The sequence below is a fragment of the Xenopus tropicalis genome, chromosome 5 (genome assembly GCF_000004195.4).
Source record: "Xenopus tropicalis strain Nigerian chromosome 5, UCB_Xtro_10.0, whole genome shotgun sequence".
NCBI classification, from domain to species: domain Eukaryota; kingdom Metazoa; phylum Chordata; class Amphibia; order Anura; family Pipidae; genus Xenopus; species Xenopus tropicalis.
In genome coordinates this window covers 117789691-117812333 of record NC_030681.2, presented here as the reverse complement: position 1 = coordinate 117812333, position 22643 = coordinate 117789691, and the positions used below count along the sequence as shown (strand labels likewise).

General features: G+C 38.8%; 2 protein-coding genes across 3 annotated transcripts; one reads left to right on the top strand and one right to left on the bottom strand.

The window, feature by feature from the left end:
• The first annotated feature begins 211 nt into the window (after positions 1 to 211).
• aadac (arylacetamide deacetylase) lies at positions 212 to 10773 on the top strand. Its single transcript, NM_001004960.1, is given in 5 exon segments — positions 212 to 464; positions 5418 to 5640; positions 6476 to 6545; positions 8124 to 8295; positions 9598 to 10773. Coding segments are annotated over 5 exon segments (1212 nt in total). The 5' UTR covers positions 212 to 326; the 3' UTR covers positions 10207 to 10773.
• A 4356-nt stretch (positions 10774 to 15129) lies between these two features.
• LOC100494196 (cysteinyl leukotriene receptor 2-like) lies at positions 15130 to 21000 on the bottom strand. Of its 2 annotated transcripts, none has more exons than XM_002941107.5 (3): positions 20947 to 21000; positions 19474 to 19526; positions 15130 to 16575 (listed from the first exon to the last, which is right to left on the bottom strand). In XM_002941107.5, the coding sequence occupies exon 3, from the start codon at positions 16573 to 16575 to the stop codon at positions 15568 to 15570; it is 1008 nt and encodes a 335-aa protein (XP_002941153.1). In that variant the 5' UTR covers positions 19474 to 19526; positions 20947 to 21000; the 3' UTR covers positions 15130 to 15567. The 2 variants fall into 2 exon arrangements, with proteins under 2 accessions (XP_002941153.1, XP_031758807.1); XM_031902947.1 differs by lacking the exon at positions 20947 to 21000 and adding an exon at positions 19687 to 20017.
• Between the last annotated feature and the right edge of the window lie 1643 nt (positions 21001 to 22643).

The following is a 22643-nucleotide window of genomic DNA, read 5'->3' as shown; positions in this document are numbered from 1 at the left end:
TATATATATATATATATATATATATAATTAGAAGAAAAAATATATATAAATGTATATTGTTGTCTTATCGCTATCTCTAATATCTATTATGCAGCTGCTTACTAACTGCACTTCATTCTGGTTGGTTAGGTAAAGATCTGTTACTAAGGTTTCCAAGAGTCTGTGAATGAGTCTGTATATACAGCATTGTGGTGATCATATGATACACGGGCTTAGGTCCAACACTACAGATTAACTTTGCCCTATCACTCTGCTGCTGACTTGTTACACAGTCGGTGTGGAGCTTAAATCAATCAGTCCTGGGGAAGCAGGTAGTACGGTGAGACATGGCAAGCAAGTCCCTGCTCTTCCTTTTGCTATCTGCCCTGGTCGCGTATTATTTCTATACTCCTCTCCCAGATAATGTGGACGAGAAACTCACAGTCATGCTGGTACATGGAACGTTTAGAGCTCTTGGATACATGGTGAGTTAAATACTTATTACTTCTGCACAAGTGCCATTATAACTGTGAATCTCTGTCTATGTATTCATTATCTGAACAGTTGTTTCTAAGCCAATTATAAAAGGAGATAAAAAGAACAATTGCTAATCTGTAATCAGGATTTAGAAAACCTCTGAATGTGCTGGTTGTTTTGTTTCATTAAATAAACAAAAAGGTTACATGGGGGCTTGCATTATATCAGCAATTTTGTTGCTTATTTATCAGGCTCTCAGGGGAGGCTGGGGGTACTGTAACTGTAATTGTGTCCTTATTTATTACCTTTAGTTTACTTAATTCAGCTCCTGTCCTGTTCATCTGATATATGTTGTAGTTATTATTACTTAAGTGTAATAGCACATTTATATTTTGAATGCATTTATGTTATTTAAACTGTATAAATAAATATACATATTTACAGGGTTTCTCCAAATGTGGCTATAGATGTAGGCAGTGTTTAGGCGAAAACTGTTGCTAAACAATGCGTTTAGGGTGGTCAGGAACGGTGCATGTGTAAAACATTGATTTAACTTTGTAAGGAATAGACTAGCATCTTTAAGAAACACAATTTCTCATTAAGTGAGGAATGTGTCATTTGCAATTGCTATCAATTATACATTCAAAGCAAGGGGTACTTTTAATCTTAGGGCCCTGGCCAAATGCTCACTTGTACTATAGTAAACATGATCAGTAATACTAATTATATAAATTAACAGAGATGGCTGGTATTTTTCTCAATAAAGTTGAAACACCTTTCTTGGCTGTACCCTAAACCCAACCCTATTACTGAGACTCCAGAGGTTCCGAGTCCACAATCATTGTTTTACTCCAATGTTTTCCCCCCCACCCGCCTAGCTTTTCAGCAAGCTTGGTGTTATCACCTCTGGCCCTGCCAGCAGCTGTATAATTATCAGTGCACCATTCCTCCTTATGTAAACAGGCCGAGTGTATTGTAAAGATTAACCTTTGGTATGTTTTCTCCTCAGAGGAATCTGATTCACTCTTGCTTATTATATAAATAAATTATAAACAAAACAAACAGACTTCAGATTTATATGTCAGGCACCATCACCAGGGGCCACATAAAACTGCCAGAAGGGCCGTATTCCGCCTAAAGGGAAGGGTATATCTTAGTAGTGTAATGCACAGAATGTCATATATATATATATATATATATATATATAAGAGAAAAGAATGCCGCACTCACAGGTCTTAGTGGAAAAATAAAGAAAATTTATTATGTCAGACTAACGTTTCGGCCGTATCCACAGCCTTTCTCAAAGTGAACAAACATCACAGCAAACCTACTATTAAACCCAAAATGGCGCCAAAATTCTGATAGTGACGTCATGTGCAGTGCAATTAGTGATTTCCCACCCACTTAGTGCAAAACCAAATACAAGAAACAAAAAGGAAAACATTTTTTTACAAATAACTATAAAGAAATCGACAATGCAAATACAAACATTGTCGATTTCTTTATAGTTATTTGTAAAAAAATGTTTTCCTTTTTGTTTCTTGTATTTGGTTTTGCACTAAGTGGGTGGGAAATCACTAATTGCACTGCACATGACGTCACTATCAGAATTTTGGCGCCATTTTGGGTTTAATAGTAGGTTTGCTGTGATGTTTGTTCACTTTGAGAAAGACTGTGGATACGGCCGAAACGTTAGTCTGACATAATAAATTTTCTTTATTTTTCCACTAAGACCTGTGAGTGCGGCATTCTTTTCTCTTGTACTATACGATTTTGTATACTGCACCCAGGCACCTGTGACCTTATTTTGACGTGAGTGCCTGCTTCTTCTCTGTTTATATATATATATATATATATATATATATATATATATATATTCTGTACACATGAATCTATATACAACAAAAGTGATAAGGGAGTGATAAGTACACACATAAAGAAAGATATATAAATACATAAAAGGTAGATATATAAATACATAAAAGGTAGATACATAAACACAAAGAGACAGAGATTAATAGATGGTTTACATGTCAGAAATAGCAACTTTTAAATGCTGCAAATATCCTTTGAAAAAAATGTCAAAACAAAATGAAAGTGTTTTTTTTTATGGGAACAATGCTCATTGTAGTTACAAGTGGTATGATGCTTTCTTCTGCTTCTATAGGTAGTAGAAGATTTATAGGGATTCTACAAAGAATAAAACAAATATAAAACAGGTTTGCTTATTATGGAGAATCGCCTTGTCAATCTGGACTTTGAGTTGCTTTTGTCATCCAAGTCTCAGATAAGGTTAACAGCACTGCATTATGTTGATAAACAAGCTTTTCTAGAAATACTGCATTTAGGGCAGCCGATTGTGATATTGAATAATCCAGTTAGCTAAAATACTATTCAATAACCAAAAGACTCTGCCTATCCTGTACAATTTCACTATTGCTCGCAATGGAAAAAACACAGACCAAAATGTAGTAACAACTAGCTGGCTAGCTCAGTGATAAAACATAATTACGTAAGGAAATGCATCGACAGACTAAGCCTCTGCACACACAAAAATTAGGAATCATTTACAATGGGGCCCAAGATGCAAAAGTCACAATGTTAGTGCAAAGTAGTCTCTCATTCTCTTCTGAGCATAAAGGATAATTGCAGGAACATGCAAGTACTTCTTTAGGAGGAACATCTGCAAGAAGACAATACAAATGACAGGATGTTGTTAAAGTGATTCTGTCACAGGAAGACATGTTTTTTTACAAAATGCATCAGTATATAGCGCTCCTCCAGCAGAATCCTGTATGAAATTTAGAAATTAGGTTTTTTATATTTACTTTCCCAAGTAAGTCACTCTTTACTGCTGTACTGCAAGTTGGAGTGATGTCAGACCCCCCTTCTCCCCCCAACAACAGCTACCTGATACCTCTACTCAGTTGGCCAGTGAGATATTAGTCCAATTACCATTACTCACCAACGCCTTTCTAGCAGCTACCACAGAACACTAGCTCTGTGTCTATCTCAACCCTCACTTATGAGGTCCAGTTCCCAATATGACTGTCTTCTGAGGCATATTCCACCCCAACTGTTTCACACATATCAACCATCCATGCTAGGGGCACCAAAAACAAGACCATCATTTCTTCCAAGGCTTTTTATTGTACTAGGGCTCCCCTACTTTGCTGCTACAAACTGGGCTCATTCTGTACCACAGCTACCCTATGTCCTCCCACCAGAAAACTCTGGGTAGGGTTGTAGCCCAAAACAAAATAGGATCACTTACTACAGGGGAGGGGAACTTTCTTTGTAAGGAAGTGTAACCCCTATTTGGTTGTAAAACAGTCAAACCATGGCTAGGATAGGTTTAGAGCAAGAGGTACATGCGACTCAATTCTTCAGGATGGACCTTCGCTAAATGGAAGTAACCACGGACCCAGGGGTGTAGTGTTACTACAACTCACTGTAGCTGTGTGCAGTGCAATTTAGCAATAATGGATGCCAGAAAGTTCTTGCAGTTTAACAATAGAACTGCAGGGCTATTGCAATAAACTCACATACTGTACAGATGTTATGATAGTAGTCCCTGAGGACAGCAAAGAGATGATGCACACCGGTTTATCCCACCTCCTTTACAGTGTGGGCAGGGTAAATGCACCTGGTCAGCTTGGCAACCCTTTGGAAGCAGTCTGGATAGATACCTCAGTCCTCAGGTTGAATACCTCTAGCTTTAAGAGTCCTAGAGCCGACTGTGGGTCAGGGTTTAGATACTGCCTGTCTCCTATGTCTTAACCGTGGCCCTATGCTGAGGCAACAGTGCCTGTATGGAAGAGTACTTCCAGCTACTTTCCTTGGTGGAGCCAAAACTGCTCTTGCTTCCTTCCCTCTCTATCTCACTTTCCTAGAAAGTGCTTGACAAGAGTAACTATCTAACTGGTCCTCGTTCACGGGGTCCCTGTCCCCGACTTCACTAGAGTAGTTGGTGACTCTAGGGTAAATTATTGCTTTATTGGGGCCCTGTTGATCCCAGGCTCAGTGGACCTTCACCTGAGACAGAGAGGCAGCCAAAGAGGAAGACCCACCCCTTTGCTAAACACTATATTGGAGTGCCAAGGGTGAAGTCAACCTGTAAGCCAATAAGGCATAAGTGCATAACTCTAAGCTGATACATGGGTCTTTGCCCAGTAACAGCATAAACTAAGGAAGTTGTAGGGTTTAAAGCCATAGGGCCATATAAACCCTATGGGTCTCTACAGAAGTATCTTTACCACCTCTCTACACATAAGCAACCAACAGTGAAAAGGACTGTATTGTATGAAGCATGCAGGCACTGAATCAAACTGTGATTACTGTATAAAAGTTCAGTAGGTTGGATAAAATACTCAATCAATGAGCTACTGCCATATATATTTTTGCAGCATGAGAAATGTACACTGAAACACTATCAAGGTTAGAATGAGAAAGGATAAAAGGAGCCAAAAAGCCCACTGCAATGCAAGAAATACATGCTGAAAACCCCATACTGCCTGCATAGCATTGCTTTAAAACCAAGAATGAGAGGTATTATAGCTCACACAAAAATTGAGGGCAGAGACATGTAAAAAAATAAAAGACATAAATTATCTATACAAAATTATTTATACAAAGCCTCAATTTTTAATTATTTAAGACACTGCTATATAACTTCTGTTGGCTGTATTACAGTAAACCAGTCCTTTTCAGGATTACTTGGTGTAACCAAGTGAGAATGCACACTTGCTTGGCAGTAGTATTGGCTAAGCACTGTGTGTGTGTGTGTGGGTGTGTATGTGTGTATGTGTGTATGTGTGTATGTGTGTATGTGTGTATGTGTGTATGTGTGTATGTGTGTGTGTGGTCACATGTGGTACCCTATAGTGCTGTAAGGCAAATTTCATATTACAACAATGCTGCTCTTATTTGACTGCACCATGAATATGTGTTTGTTCTTGCAGGGATACATGGCAGAGCTGTTTGGAATCAAGCATTATATGGAGGTGATGATGCTTTTAACTCATTTGGAGCACACAGAACCAGTGTCTGATGAAAATGTCTCAGTCACAGATACCTCCTTTAGCAATGTACCGGTACGGCTATTTATCCCTAAAGCAGCAGTCACTGAACAGAGACGAGCAGTCATTTATATTCATGGAGGAGGGTGGTGCTTAGGAAGTTCTGGTAAGTAACAAGTGATCTGTGATATCGTTTACTTTCTATAAGGGAAGATAGGATTCTGTAACAGCCCAAGGCCACCAAAGCCATCTAAAAAGATCTGGACCATTATCTTTCTGTGGATCCACATTCTAAAGCAGATATGTCTGTGCTGCCATTATAATAAATCAGTCTGGTAACATATACTTCTCTGCCAGATTTAAGCTCACTTTCTGCTGTTTTAATGCTTGGGGATTGACCCTAAACTTAGCTTTTCAACAGCAGCCCACAGCACAATGAGCATGTGCAGGGTTACTGACACCTAATAGGATGCACTAACAATAATAGGATGCACTAACAATAATAGGATGAACTAACAAGATCCAGGATGGGGAGATGCTTTGGACAATTTTGAAGACATGATGATGAACTATTGCTTTTATGGGGTTGCTGAATCGATGGGACAGTATTGTAAATTTAGTATATTAAATACTGTATATCTAGCCATATTCATTTATAGTCTTATATATCTCTCCATATCAATCTTGCCATATTCATTTATAGTCTTAGTTATCTTTAAAACATCTTGCCTTAAGTTCCATAAATAGCCATACTGTAGACATAATATGGGTCAGATGTATGAAAGTAGAGTTTTCATTCTTGGTTTCCATTAATAGGAAACTTATTATTATCTCTTTCCCCTCTCTCTTTGGCTACAATCTTTACCATTTGCTCAGATTTGAGGCAAAATTCATTATTCTAGCTTATATTGAAATTACTAATTGCCCTAAATGTCTATGCAGAGCATTAAATTGTATTTTTGTCTCAACTGTATTGTAAATATTGAATGAATTTCTTCCAGCCATGAAGCCATATGATCTTCTGGGAAGATACACTGCTCTGCAGCTTGATGCTGTTGTTGTGTCCATAGAGTAAGGAACACTTACTTTTTTATCAAATACTAGTCTTAGCAACATAGTTGCATTAATCCCCTAAAGAATATCATAAACTTAGATTTTTGTCAGTATTTTTAAAGTACTACGCCTATCATGCTGACTGTCCTAAATGTACAAACATACTCGTACCCCTTTCGACATAAGTTGCAGTGCAGACAACTGCATGATACAGAAGGGGTCATTTATAAAGTTCAGGACAGGGCGCCAAGGTATAAAAAGGGGTGAAAACCACAGTGGTTTTTATACTTTGCACCCTGTCCCGTATTTTTCTGAACTGCCACAGGTCTCTGCACTCCACAGGCATAGTTACCTGACCCCTAACTGAATAATTCAGCTTTGCCAGTTAGGGAGCACTAGCGTACACAGACCAAAACAAAGCCCTGTATTCACCGGCCGCCCTATGGCAGATCATAAAGACAGGTCTGCCTTGTACAACTGGCACTGTGCTGTGTACAGAGGGACGTGAGAGACCCCACACTTGTCCTTTTTAAATGTGGGCTTTTGAGCCCCTTAGTGCTCTACCACTGCTCTTCCAATTCCGAGATCAGATACTTCTTTCAATAGCAATTACATTTACAAATAGCATTAAAACCAATGAACAATGTAATGAATGCATACACAGGTATGAAATCCTTTATCCAGAAACCCATTATTCAGAAATATCAAAATTATGGAATGCCTGTCTCCCATAGACTCAATTTTAATCAAACAATTCAGAATTTTAAAATTGATTACCTTTTTCCCTGTAATAATTTAACAGTACCTTGTACTTAATCCCAACTAAGATATAAATAATCCTTATTGGATGCAAAACAATCCTATTGGGTTTAATTAATGTTTTAATGATTTCTTAGTAGACTTAAGGTATGGAGATCCAAATTACAGAAAGACCCCTTATCCGGAATACCCTTGGATAATGGGTCCTATACCTGTATTTAGAATACTTGCTTGGAATTATACTATATATTCTGTCATTAGCACAATTTTATTTTTGGTTAAACACCCCCTTTAGAAAAAGCAATGAAAATGTATCTCTGCACAGACTACCCCTTTAAGTACATCTGTCTGAATAAAGTGTACCTTAAAATCACTGATAATCTATATGACATCTTCTTTTTAAAGACATGGGAAACTAACAAATACATATTAACTTTTTTAATGATTTATAACTACAGTATATTAGTTTATACATATTATTATTAATACGGGTATTGGATCTATTATCCAGAATGCTTGGGACCTGGGGTTTTCCAAATAAGGGATCTTTCTATAATTTCTATCACCATACCTTAAGCTAATTATTTAAACTTTAAACAACCCCAATTGGATTGTTTTGCCACCAGTTATGGATTCATGCAGCTTAGCTTAGTGGAGTCTATAGGAGAAGCTTAATTCTAAGCTTTCTGGATAACTTGTTTCCAGATAAATGTTCCCATACCTGTATTATGATTTAACACAAAGAGCATTTAGACTTTTAAGGTCATGTTGGGCTGCTTTATTTGCCATTTATTTACACTATTTGTAGATAATGAAAACTGTGTCTTTATCTCTAAGTTACCGATTAGCGCCTGCATTCCATTTCCCAACCCAATTTGACGATGTGTACGCTGTGACTAAGTATTTCCTCGATAAAGACATACTTCAGAAATATTCTGTGGATCCCTCCCGAGTGGCCGTAGCAGGGGACAGTGCGGGAGGAAACTTGGCAGCTGCAATAGCTCAACAGGTAGGATCTAACTGATTCACTCAAAGCCTGGATATATAAATCTAACTTTATGGCATTTTCTAAAACTAAAGCAATATCTTTAAATTGTAACTTATATAAAGCAAGCTTAAAGTTTACCCATTTGATACACAAGGTTGATGCTTGCAATAGTAATTGAGCATCACATATACATGCATTATATGGAATGTGATACTGTGAGTCCTGTGCCAAACTAAACATTATTCAGGTATAATAGGGCACTTAAAATTGTCAGGAATGTTTTAAATCATTGTGCTCCGCCTCCAAACAGAGGATACTCAAATTCAAACATGTTGTTCTTGCCAAAAAAAAGAAAAATGGGGAAAAACATGACACTGATCAGCAAAATGTACTTCGTATTATATGAGAAACTGCTAAGTCAGTGGGGCTCATTTAGAATAATACTGCACTTGTTAAGTAATCCATGGCAACCAGTAGCCATCACTGACTGGTAAATGAGCCCATGCAACTTTGAACAACACAAATAGAGGTTTAGGAGGCAAAAAAAAAAAAAAAATACAAGCTTCTTTGTATCAGTCCACCGTGCAGGTTCCTTTAGGGTTGTATGTTGGGCTGATGTTAGTAGCCCTATACGTTTTTTTATTTGTTCTTACTACTATTCTTTGAATTGGTATGAAATAGCTTACAGTGCTACCAAAAGTATTATATTTGATTCCTGATGTAGGTACTAGGGATGCACCAAAGGCACTATTTTGGTATTTGGCCTGCATTTACGACCTGCAGGGTAGGGTGGGGTGCAAAAAACATGGTGGATTGTGTCCAGGTATTATATGACCTCTAAAGTGTCAATGAGCAAGAGTAACTCACCCACTTTCTATCATTACTATGGGACTTTTAGAAGTGTATTTATAAGATGGTGAATTCTAACTTTCAACCATTGCTAAATGCTCATTCTAAAATCCCACAGGAATGAATAGGAGTTGGCGATTTTTTCTGTACTTTGATAAATCTGCCCCTATATCTGATGTATCATGCAGGGAATGAGAGTAAACATGTTCTCCTTACAAATACCTGTTTAAACCTGCTGCTAAAATGTTCCCTCTTTTCCCTTTTTAAAATAAACCTGTTTACATTTTACATTATCTTGTACAAATTGTAGATAGTATAGAGCTGCATTTTCAGATTCTTCTACTGAACATTCTGTCCTAAAATCGTTGAGTTATTTTCTTTTTGTCAACAAAAACAAACAAGTCTCTCTGGCATGTACCAGGAGCATTGCTTACTCAGTCATTATCTGCTAAACCTTGGCTCTGATTCTTGCAGCTGTTAAATGACCCTGAAGTCAAAGTGAAACTGAAGATCCAAGCATTAATCTATCCGGTTCTTCAGGACATCGATATGAATACTCCATCCTATCAAGACAATGGAGACATGCCTGTGCTTTCCAAGTCTCTGATGGTCCGTTTCTGGAGTGAGTACATCACGATTGACAGAACATTGGGCGAAGCCATGTGGCACAACAAGCACATTCCTGCCGAAGCTGAACACGTGTTGAGATTTGTGAACTGGAGCACTTTATTACCGGACAACCTGAAAAAACAGCATGTGTATTTGAAATCTGAATTTGGATCATCAGGTTTTGTGAATAAGTACCCAGCAATTCTGGATGCAAAAGCAAGCCCTTTATTGGCTGAAGATGAAAAGTTAAAAGGGTTACCAACAGCATATATAATTACATGCATGTATGATGTCTTAAGAGATGATGGCTTTATGTACGCGGCAAGGCTGAGAAAAGCTGGAGTCCAAGTGGAACACGCTCATTATGACAATGCCTTCCATGGCATTCTTTTATTTAATACTTGGCCCTTTGAATTGAAAGTAGCACATGACATGTACAACAACTACATACGATGGCTAAATGACAACTTATGAGGTGCCCATATTGTAAGCTTGCCTATAAAATCTGAGCAGAAGCACCTGGATGTACAGTAGCAAGGCTGCTTGCTGTAAGGGCATCCCCACTGTTAGGGGGTATTGCCCCCACATACACCGTACATCCTGACTGCAATGCAGGGGTAAAGATATACGTCAAAGGTCTCCAGTAATATGCAGGAAAGTGACTGTTCCAGTTCAGTTTGTGCACCATTTCTGTGTCTTGATAAAATGAAAGGTAGCAACCTCTCCGGCTCACCATGGATTGGAATGCTGGGTATGGGTCTCACTTTTTTTTTTAGAAGCTAATCTTTTTTTAAGGAAAATATAACCACATTTTTATAAACTGTCCAGTGTATGATAACACGCAAACATATACACATACACACACATATATTGACAATATACAGCTTTTTGACCATCATTGCTAACCATAATGTGGATTATGCTACGTCACATCAGTTAACAAATGACAGGGTTATAACTTTGCACTGGGTCAGTTGTATCACCATTTTGCATATTTTTAAAGTTTGTGCACATAATTAAACAATTGCAGTGCTTGTTTAAGCCATTCTGGTCTGATTTCCTTAAAATAATAAGCTTTTTTACACATTGCACTTTTTGTAGTTGTTGCTGCTGCAGGCTAAGCCTCCCCAAACCTGCCTGGCACCTTAAAAAAAAACCTCACTCCGTTTCTGCACTGCTCTGGAACCGTTAAAGGGGTTGATCACCATATAAAGGAGAGGGACCAAATAGAAAGATTAGGAATAACAAGTAACAATAACAATAAAACTGTAGCCTCACAGAGCAACAGTTTTTGGCTGCCGGGGCCAGTGACCCCCATTTGAAAGCAGAAGAGATTTAGACGAAGAAAGAAAATAATTTAAAAACTATAACAAATAATTAATAAAAAGCAAAAGTTGCTAGGAACAGTACATTCTGTAGCATACTAGACAATATCTTAAAGGTCAACCACCCCTTTAACATCTTGCATTCCTGCAAGATCTGGTTCTGTTGTAGTCAGCGGTGCTCTAATTGGAGGAACCACAAGAAGAAAGATCCAGTCAGAGCACAGATCTCTTGACAGACAGTACAATTGGCCAGTCAAATCACAGATGTGAGCAGTGCTAGGGGAGATATAACAAACTAAAGGCGCTGCAGAAATGAAGACTAAAAAGAAGGATCTACATGTTGTAAACATTACCTAAGAACCTCCCAAACTCCGAACTTTTACTGCAGAATTCATCCCTCTCCCACACATACTATCCTGTATCATCCTCCTACTCCCACAGGTACTATCCTGTATCATCCCTCTCCCACACGTACTATCCTGTATCATCCTCCCACTCCCACAGGTACTATCCTGCATCATCCCACTCCCACAGGTACTATCCTGTATCATCCTCCCACTCCCACAGGTACTATCCTGTATCATCCTCCCACTCCCACAGGTACTATCCTGTATCATCCTCCCACTCCCACAGGTACTATCCTGCATCCTCCCACTCCCACAGGTACTATCCTGTATCATCCTCCCACTCCCACAGGTACTATCCTGTATCATCCTCCCACTCCCACAGGTACTATCCTGTATCATCCTCCCACTCCCACAGGTACTATCCTGTATCATCCTCCCACTCCCACAGGTACTATCCTGTATCATCCTCCCACAGGTACTATCCTGTATCATCCTCCCACAGGTACTATCCTGTATCATCCTCCCACTCCCACAGGTACTATCCTGTATCATCCTCCCACTCCCACAGGTACTATCCTGTATCATCCTCCCACTCCCACAGGTACTATCCTGTATCATCCTCCCACTCCCACAGGTACTATCCTGTATCATCCTCCCACTCCCACAGGTACTATCCTGTATCATCCTCCCACTCCCACAGGTACTATCCTGTATCATCCTCCCACTCCCACAGGTACTATCCTGTATCATCCTCCCACTCCCACAGGTACTATCCTGTATCATCCTCCCACTCCCACAGGTACTATACTGTATCATCCTCCCACTCCCACAGGTACTATCCTGTATCATCCTCCCACTCCCACAGGTACTATCCTGTATCATCCTCCCACTCCCACAGGTACTATCCTGTATCATCCTCCCACTCCCACAGGTACTATACTGTATCATCCTCCCACTCCCACACGTACTATTCTGTATCATCCTCCCACTCCCACAGGTACTATACTGTATCATCCTCCCACTCCCACAGGTACTATCCTGTATCATCCTCCCACTCCCACAGGTACTATCCTGTATCATCCTCCCACTCCCACACGTACTATTCTGTATCATCCTCCCACTCCCACAAGTACTATCCTGTATCATCCTCCCACTCCCACAGGTACTATCCTGTATCATCCTCCCACTCCCACAGGTACTATCCTGTATCATCCTCCCACTCCCACAAGTACTATCCTGTATCATCCTCCCACTCCCACAGGTACTATCCTGTATCATCCTCAGTCCTAAATTAACTTTCTCCCTGAAAAAGCTCATTGTGCTTTTATATGCTTGTTGTTTTTTGCACTTACTTTTATTCTTACATTCTTTTATTCATTTCTAGTTAGTTACAGTGGAGCCCTTGTCAGTACCCACTGCATCTCACTCTATGTAATGTATCCGACAGGGAGTGGGTTAATATCAGGGTACTACACTGGCTGATCTTTATTCACACACATCTCAGCAAACCCGTTCTGTAGGACCTTGTTTTGTACATAGTGGCATTCTGGCTATGAAAGTGGAACTTGCTTCCCGAAACAGTCACAACAAAATATGAAGCATGGAATCGTTAAGAATATCATTGCAGACTACAGAGTTAAAGTTCTTCCAGCTACACTCGTATGCATGAAGAAGGAGGCTGAGTGTGCCATAAGCACAATAGCGCTCAGCATTCTCTCAAAACTTTTTTTTAGGAAGATGGTTCAAAAACAAAAGACCACATGTGTCATTGCCCTTAGGCCTTAGACGAGCATTCTTCAAATAACTTTGAAACTTGAAAAGTCAAATAATGTGAAATGTGAATACAATATTATTCAGTTTAATGTATCCAGTCACCTCTATTTGCATCTTGCTCACACCTAGTACCTCTATACTTTTCACACAGAATTTGATGTTGTTGATGGCAGGAAACTATTTATTTTACAGGTATCTTGATTATAATCAAGATACCTGTAAAATAAATAGTTTACTGCCATCAACAACATCAAATTCTGTACCTGTATTTTTAGGTGACTTTATCGCTTCGTCTCTAAGGATACTGGCATGGGGAGTTAGTCTCTCATGACAAATCTTTGCAACTTACCTCCTCAAAATGCTTTCCCTGCCAGGACTGGCCTCTGGTGAGTGACCAGCAGGAAGGAGCCTATATGCAGAGTAACCCCCAGAAACACCCTTAAATGGCTGGATGGAATGTGAAGGCCAAGTGGGGTGAAGCAATAGAATTTAACAGAAACCAAACATAACAAAAATAAGTGTCAATATACAGGCCTGTGATGAGGCAGAATAAACAGAATCCGTAAAGTACAGAGTCCGAAGTAGGTCAGGGCTGGCAGGCCGAAGGTCAAACCTGGGGGGTCCAGGGACAGGAGAACGGACACAAGGAACCAGGCAGGGCACATTCAGGGAAATGCAGGAATCACTGAATCATAGAATGTTCAGAATCAAGATAGACGCTAATTACATGACTAGCAACACATGCAATTAACAAGATGGGTGGAGTCAAGAGGGAAGCAGGTAGCGTTGCTGGACTCACATCAGGGCAATTGACCCCACGTAGCTCAAAGAGCCTCTTGTGGCTCAGTGTGTAAGTGCAATTGAAGTTCAGCACAAAGTCCACGGTTGGATTCCCCACAGTTCCTGACATACACAATGGCAATAAAGTGAATCACTGGTGGGAAAATGTTCTCCCAAAGTTGCCTCTTAAGGCAACTTTGGAAAAGCCAAGTGTTGCCTTTTTTTTTTCCTTCCGGCGATTCACTTTATTGCCAGTCGGAAAGCATTCTTAAAAGATTAGTCGCCCACAGTATGAAGATTTATTGAGGGCAACTAATCTCCTGGTGTGCCAGAACACTTATTGTTTAAAGACCTTCAGTGAAGATTGCTTTTGTCTATCACCCAAACCTTAATTTTAGGGCAGATAATATTCTACATATAATTGCACTGTATATGCAAGATACTAAGCACCAGTCTTGAAAAAAGTAAGATTAGTAGGAAAGACTAGTGCCCTAGGTAAATGTAATTTAATGTAATTCTAAGCAAGTTTCCAATTACAATAATTAAACATTTCCATCAGCTTCGGGGTCATCTGCAAATTGCAACTGAAAGTAGTCAGGGTCAGACTGGGAAAAATCCTGGAAGATTAGGAAGACTGGAAAAATTCCGGTGGGCCCCGGCTCTAGTGGGCCCTGGCGGCCCAGACCCGACCCTTGCAGCTCTCCCCCTGCCCAACTGCTCCTGCCCTGACGCGTTAAATGTACGCGCTCGGGGAAGGATGTCGGGTGGGGGGCCAGCGAGGGGGGTTAGGGGGGCCCTCGGGGGGGGCAGGGAGGCTATGGGCGTGGGCCCAGGTGGGCCCTCCACACCCCAGTCCGACCCTGAAAGTAGTATTTGTTTGTCTCTTACTATGCTGCTGGTTCTGACTACTGAAGCAATATAGCAGAAGCCAGCTCTCCTACAGTCAAAACTCTAATTCCCACAATAGCTTTGCATGCTTTTTTCACATGTCTGTTGAATGGGTGGCATCTGCCACACTGGGGCTTATTTATTGACACAGAGCAAGTCTGCACCAGTACCCATAACTACCAATCCACAAATAGCTCTAAGTAGTCTACTGCAAGTTAAAAAAACAAAATGTGATTGGTTGCTCCAGCAATGTATAAAATAAAAAGGTACAGACAAATACTTAATTATTATTAACAAATATGTATAAAACACCAGTGTATTTGACAACAATGTACAATAGATGGGTATATAAATCAGACATATAGATAACATACAAATATTAACCAGTACAGGAGGTAAAGAGAGCACTGCTTTCCATAGGCACTATACTTACAAATAATTCTAAAACCACTAAACACTTTTGATCTTATTACACTTTTTTTGCGCTCATGCGTGTTACATACGAGCGGTGGATGTGACTAACCCAGCTACATCACACACAAGCACATAATGAACAAGTTGTGGCACCCACTCGTTATGCGCATATAAGCGCCATAATACAAGCTAGGGGACATGTCGCATTTAGAGTCAGTTCCAACTTTCAGCTTGGCATCTTGGTACATTACACCATGCATAGTAAATGAGCCCTAATAAGAGGGTTGTACTGATTTCTTTACAATACTTCATTCATATCCTTTAACCATTGCCTCCATTTGAACTTCTGTCAATTGCTGGTCCCCAATATCAGTTGAGGTAGGAATTAAGTACAACACAGTCTTAGACTTGCATATAAACTCTAGCCACGGCTTGAACCCATGACCTACAAATACATAGAGAAGCGGATCCAGACAACTATTTAGAACAGCCAAACACAAAGTTGCAACAACGGTTCTCTGAAGGACAGCATGTAAGCTGCAGATGTTTGGGTGATGAACCAAATAATGGAGATGTATTGTTCTTTGAATGTGGTAGGGTAAAAAACAGAGAGAGAACACTGAAAGGACAAGGACAATCATGATGATTACTTTTCTAATATTCTTTTTCTCCATGGGTATTTGCCTAATATGCCTAATGAGTAACCCATTAAATATCACAGTAGCCAAAAATGGTATGACAAATCCACAAATCAAAGCAAAATAGTTCATGTACATGACCCTAGTCCAAGAAAGCTGACCCGAAGGCTCAAAACACCTTGTCACATTTTCACGAATTTGAGTTCCTGACAGAAAAAAGGGCGAGGTGCTGGCTCCTGAAAATAACCAAACACACGCACATAGTTTAATGGTTGTCTTAACACTTATGCTGTCTGGAAACACCACAGAGAAATATCGTAAGCAACTGAGACAGGCCAAGAAGAGTACGCTGGCGTACATGCTGAAATAAAATGAGTACGTGGTAATACGGCAAAGCGCGTCCCCAAATATCCATGTAGCGTTATTTCCATAATAGGATATTCTTAATGGCAGGAAACATATGAAGGTGAGATCTGCAACTGCGAGGTTCAGCAGGCATATTGTTACATTCCCCTTCTTTTTGCTGACAAAACAGAACACATACAAGGCTGCTATATTAAAAATCAGCCCAAAAATAAACACAACAGAGTAGATAGCAGTGTATACATGATATTTGTATGTTTCGTCTGGTTTGCATTGAAGGCTTTCATTGCCTGAGCGAGGTTGGACGTCAGCCATCTGGAAAAGGGAAAACAAAGCTGTTTAATTTATTGAAAGCACTTCTGCTTCTATGACATGTAAGCTTGATTTTATTTTTCTCTAGTGTTCAGATCAGTCATTTGGGTTTGCACTAGAAATCTATTTTTTACAATTGTTATTCAGTTGTTAGAACATAAAAGAAGCACTTGCTGATCCATACATTTTCCACTGCTACTTCATGAACTTTTAGGTACAGACCTATTTACATTATTAGCTGTCACTAAGGCTCATTTACGAACGCAAGCCCAATGCACTCGTTGAAATGTAAAATTGAGAATGCATTGACACTATTCCCAAGCTTTTATTATTAAAACCTCAGTGTACAATCAGTGGGTGCATACATTGACATACAGATTGCCTACAAAACTCTAAGATCCATACTCCTATGTAACTTGTGGCAAGCTCTACTGCACCCCTTCAGTTTGCTCTGATGAATTGCATGCAAGTACATGTATTGACACAATGCTATACTGGAATTACGAGCAGCCTGGACCAAGTCAATGATATTTAAAAATATAAAAAGAAATATATCATATATTATATATTAGGGTTAGACAATTAGGGTTGCCACCTGTCCGGTTTTGACAGCCCAGTTTTCAGAAGGGCTGTCCGAGTCAAAACCTCCCATATTAGGAAAGCCGGGCAGGACTCAGTAACATAGCCCCCCCCCTGATGTCACAACCTTAGAGACAACACACCAAAACTTGTCTTTATCTTTCTACAACCATGTGCAGCTACACCTACAGTAATTATCTGCATTTGTCTTATGACATAACCATAAAACATAACCATAACCAGCCCTGTTTAACGGGACCCTTGGGATAAAGCTCTTATACATAAAAAACAGCCAGTTACAAACATGACTCTGTATTCTCTATTACATATACAGTACACAGGAAACCATCCTGCAACAGGTTAATGGAAAAAGAAGGCACATGTGAAAACTTGGGTTGGATTGAAAGCTGTTGCTGATATCTGACTATCTATTGGCTGCTTTAACAGCAATCCTGAGTTATTGCAGAACTATAAACTCTCCTGAATATTGCTGTCCTCTCTGTTCTACTTCAGCTAATTGTGTAAGATCTCCATTGTCTTTCAGCTGCGCTGCCAACCCATACTCTCATGCTCCGATTGGTTTGTTGCGGATCAGCGCTCAGCGGCACCTATAATCTATTTAGGTTTAAATGAATCTGGTTGTCTCGAGCAGGGAATATGCTTTCATAATAAACGTGTAGTTTGGCTAAAGAGCACTAACAGGTAACAAGTCCCAACCTGGAGTAAAGGTATAGGACCTGTTATCCACAATGCTCAGGACCTGGGGTTTTCTTAATAAGGGAACTTTCTTTAATTTGGATTTCCATACTTTAAGTCTGCTATAAAACCATTTAAACATGAATTAAATGCAATAGGATTGTTTTGCCTTGAATAAGAATTAATTATATTTTAGGAAATATTTTTTAAATTATTAAATGGAGTCTACAGGAGATGTACTTCCCGTAATTTGGAGCTTTCTGGATAACCATACCTGTAATAACACACATCTATAACAGGGCTCCCTCTATAACACTGCAGTTGGAAGCCACAAATCACTATGTAACTGTGAGCAAGTGAATTTGTCTGCTAATTCCATGCTGAGATGTGAAAGCCTCACTCCCTAATGCAAACACACAATCCTTTAGTCGTTCTGGGTTTAAATCATAAGTCACTTCACATGATGTGTAACTTTACTCACAAGCCAGCTTGTACTTAAAAGATAAAAGACATTGTGACCAAGATAATGACTGGATTTAATTTGCATCGTGTTAAGTTTAACAAAGAGAATAACTTAAAGGAACAGTGACATAAAAAGTGACAAATTCTCCAGGTGTGCTTACAGAACCCCCCCCCCCCTGCTTTTTTGTATTTATAATTAATACTGCAGCTGCCATGTCTTATTTCTTTACTAAGAGATTCAGCAGGAAATCCTAAACAGCATACAAATTACCCATAAATAGAGTGCTGTTCTGTTTATGCTGGTGTACAGCAGTATGTGACATAAGCAAAGTGAAAGAAGAAGTTATATGCCTTTATATTTACACTGCATTTAACCATTTCCCTGCTTGTCCTCTTTTATCCAGTTATGTTGCCTAGCAAATTAAAAATCAAAGGAAGTTAAATTATATCCACTACTAGCACAGATGGTATATATCATCTTTACAATTCATGTATTACAAGGGGGGAATTCATACAGAATTGTATGCAGTACACAATATCACCTACTCTTTCTGATAAGAAGAAGCCTGTGTTCTGGTGCCAGTTACTCAGGAAGGTGCAGACTGGTAGTGGGGGGCCAGAAGGCAATACAATTAAGTACAATTAGTTGGCTTGCTCTTACATGTGATATGCTAAAGCCACTCAACTGAACCCCAACGCTCCTGACCAACATATGTAACTCCTAGAGCTGCTTTACCCACACTAATACAAAAGTGAGTATTACACAGAAATAGGGCAATATTAATACTAGCTGGTCAGGCAAAAACGAAATAAATATTATGGACAAAATATAACATTAATTCTAAATCCCACTAGCTCATTCTGCAAATATGATAAACACATTGAGAAATTCTGGCAAACAAAATGAATAGACTTGCACTAGCAAAATCCCACACCTAGTAATATGGGTGCGTTTCTAATGCCACAGTGTGCGCTTTTATTCAGTGCCATAACATCAGGGTTCCCAGTGTCTAGGGGAATGTAGGTGAGAGAACAAATATTTATGACATTACAAACACAGACTAAAGATCTGCAGAGACCAGTCCCCAATGCATTTCACAAGAGCTGATCTACATCATTTATAATATAAGCAACATTTTATTTGTAAACCTGGCAAACACTTACTTTATTTGTGCGCCACCTTGTGGTAGGAAACAGTGGAACAGTGAACACTGAATCTGGCAGAAAACAATAACCACAGAATATTTTATAAAATAAGTACAAAACTGAACTGGATTAAATATTGAATATTGTGTTCAGCTTGTTGTGTATTAAAACACATGGATCCAAAACCCATTTTATTTTATGCCAGTTTGAAACCATTCTTCATATAGATACCTCAAATTGCTTATCAGAGTCCAAGTATCCTCCAATAAAAACAGAAAAAGAAAATATTTCACCTTGCAAGTAAGTCTGACCTTTTGTAGCTGAAACTCTTATTCACTAGCGTAGGAGAAGTAGTAGTAGATGTTTGCAGCGTGCTGAGAGGCTGATGTTAAATAACAACTTTTGGACTGTCCGGAAAATGTTTTTTCTTTTACATATACTATTTTTGAAACTTCCTCTTTCATATTTGAGAAAACTCTGTATGAAGTAACTCTGTATGAAGTAATGCACCCAGTAGTATCTTATGTTAAAAATGATCCGTTCCGAATATGCAGTACAGGTATGGGACCTGTTATCCAGAATGCTTGGCACCTGGGGTTTTTCTGTGATTTGGATCTCCATACCTCAAGTCTAAAAAAATAATTTAAACATTAAACCCAATAGCATTTTTTGCCTCCAATAAAGATTAATTATCTAATAATTATTAATTATATTTTATAATCTTAGTTGGAATCAAGTACAAGGTCATGTTTCATTATTAAAGAGAAAAAATGGACTCTTTGGGGGATGCCCTTCCCGTCATTCAGAGCTTTCTGGATAATGGGTTTCTGGATACATACTTGTATAAGATAAAATGTACGGCTCTAAACCTGAATCCTGTGTTCTGGTGCCAGTTACTCAGGAAGGTGCAGACTGGTAGTAGGGGGCACAGAAGGCAATACAATTAAATACAATTACTTGGCTCTTACATGTGATATGCTAAAGCCACTCAACTGAACCCCAACACTCCTAACCAACATAGGGGTCCCTCTATTAACTATATGTAACTCCTAGAGCTGCTTTACCCACACTAATACAAAAGTGGGTATTACACAGAAATAGGGCAATATTAATACTAGCTGGTAAGGCAAAACTAAATGAATATTATGGACAAAATATAACATTAATTCTAAATCCCACTAGCTGATTCTGCAAATATAATAAACACATTGACAAATACTGGCAAACAAAATGAATAGACTTGCACTAGCAAAATCCCACACCTAGTAATATGGGTGCGTTTCTAATGCCACAGTGTGCGCTTTTATTCAGTGCCATAACAGCAGGGTTCCCAGTGTCTAGGGGAATGTAGGTGAGAGAACAAATATTTATGACATTACAAATACAGACTAAAGATCTGCAGAGACCAGTCCCCAATGCATTTCACAAGAGCTGATCTACATCATTTATAATATAAGCAACATTTTATTTGTAAACTTGGCAAACACTTACTTTATTTGTGCGCCACCTTGTGGTAGGAAACAGTGGAACAGTGAACACTGAATCTGGCAGAAAACAATAACCACTGAATATTTTATAAAATAAGTACAAAACTGAACTGGATTAAATATTGAATATTGTGTTTGAAACCATTCTTCATATAGATACCTCAAATTGCTTATCAGAGTCCAAGTATCCTCCAATAAAAACAGAAAAAGAAAATATTTCACCTTGCAAGTAAGTCTGACCTTTTGTAGCTGAAACTCTTATTCACTAGCGTAGGAGAAGTAGTAGTAGATGTTTGCAGCGTGCTGAGAGGCTGATGTTAAATAACAACTTTTGGACTGTCCGGAAAATGTTTTTTCTTTTACTTATACTATTTTTGAAACTTCCTCTTTCATATTTGAGAAAACTCTGTATGAAGTAATGCACCCAGTAGTATCTTATGTTAAAAATGATCTGTTCCGAATATGCAGTACAGGTATGGGACCTGTTATCCAGAATGCTTGGCACCTGGGGTTTTCTGTGATTTGGATCCCCATTCCTTAAGTCTAAAAATCATTTAAACATTAATTAAACCCAATAGGATTTTTTGCCTCCAATAAAGATTAATTATCTAATAATTATATATTATAATCTTAGTTGGGATCAAGTACAAGGTCATGTTTCATTATTAAAGAGAACAAAGGAAATCTTTTTTCAAATGTTTAATTATTTGATAAAAATTGACTCTTTAGGGGATGCCCTTCCCGTCATTCAGAGCTTTCTGGATAATGGGTTTCTGGATACATACTTGTATAAGATAAAATATACAGCTCTAAACCTGAACTGAGGGAACTTTTAGTTTCCTGCTTTCTAGGGGGTCTTGCGAATTTAAAAAACTACAAATTAACTTGTTAGGCTTTTAAGAATGTTTAAATTCAGTGTATTCATTTATGAATTTGGGTAGAATTGGACATTTCAGCAAAACAGAGAGGCAATTTAAGCAAATATGTAGTATATGTAGAAAAATTAGGTCAGATACTAATTCTAAAGTCTAGGTGGCATTGCTTGCTAGGTTTAGGGGCATATACCCCAAAACAAATTAAATTGGGAACATTTATCAACATTCAAATATACAATATCTAGTAGAATTAAGTCTAAAACAACTGGACTTTTCTGAGTTTTTTTTTTTTAAATGTTTCACCACTCATCCGAGTGGCTTCTTCAGTTCAAATGACTAGTAGGGAATTCCCAGTCACAGACATCCAATCACAATGGTTCCATTGAACTTGTTCAGTTAGGGGTTGGCTGAAACTGACAGGTGTAAGAAGGTATGATCCAATCACAATGGTACCATGATGCTCATTCATGCAGGTGTTAAGTACATGACTGGAAGTGTGAACTGTTGTGAAACTGCCGGGGTAAGGATGTCAAAGCGGCATTGTATGTTGATGACAAGCGGTGTCGCAGGCCCCCTCCTCTGTTCAGGGATGGTTTTTGCCAGCCTGGAAAAACCATGCCTGAACAGAGGAGGGGGCCTGCAACAGAAGTTTAGTTGATGTCCCTATGTTTTTAGATTTCAGGTTTTTTTCAAGAAAATATTGTGTCAATACTAAGCAAATGTTAAACACAATTCAAATAAAATGTAACAATACAGAAGTTGTTAAATGTTAAATTAAATGTTTTACTTTACAGAAGAATGTGATCAGTAGCACAAACCAAGGAAT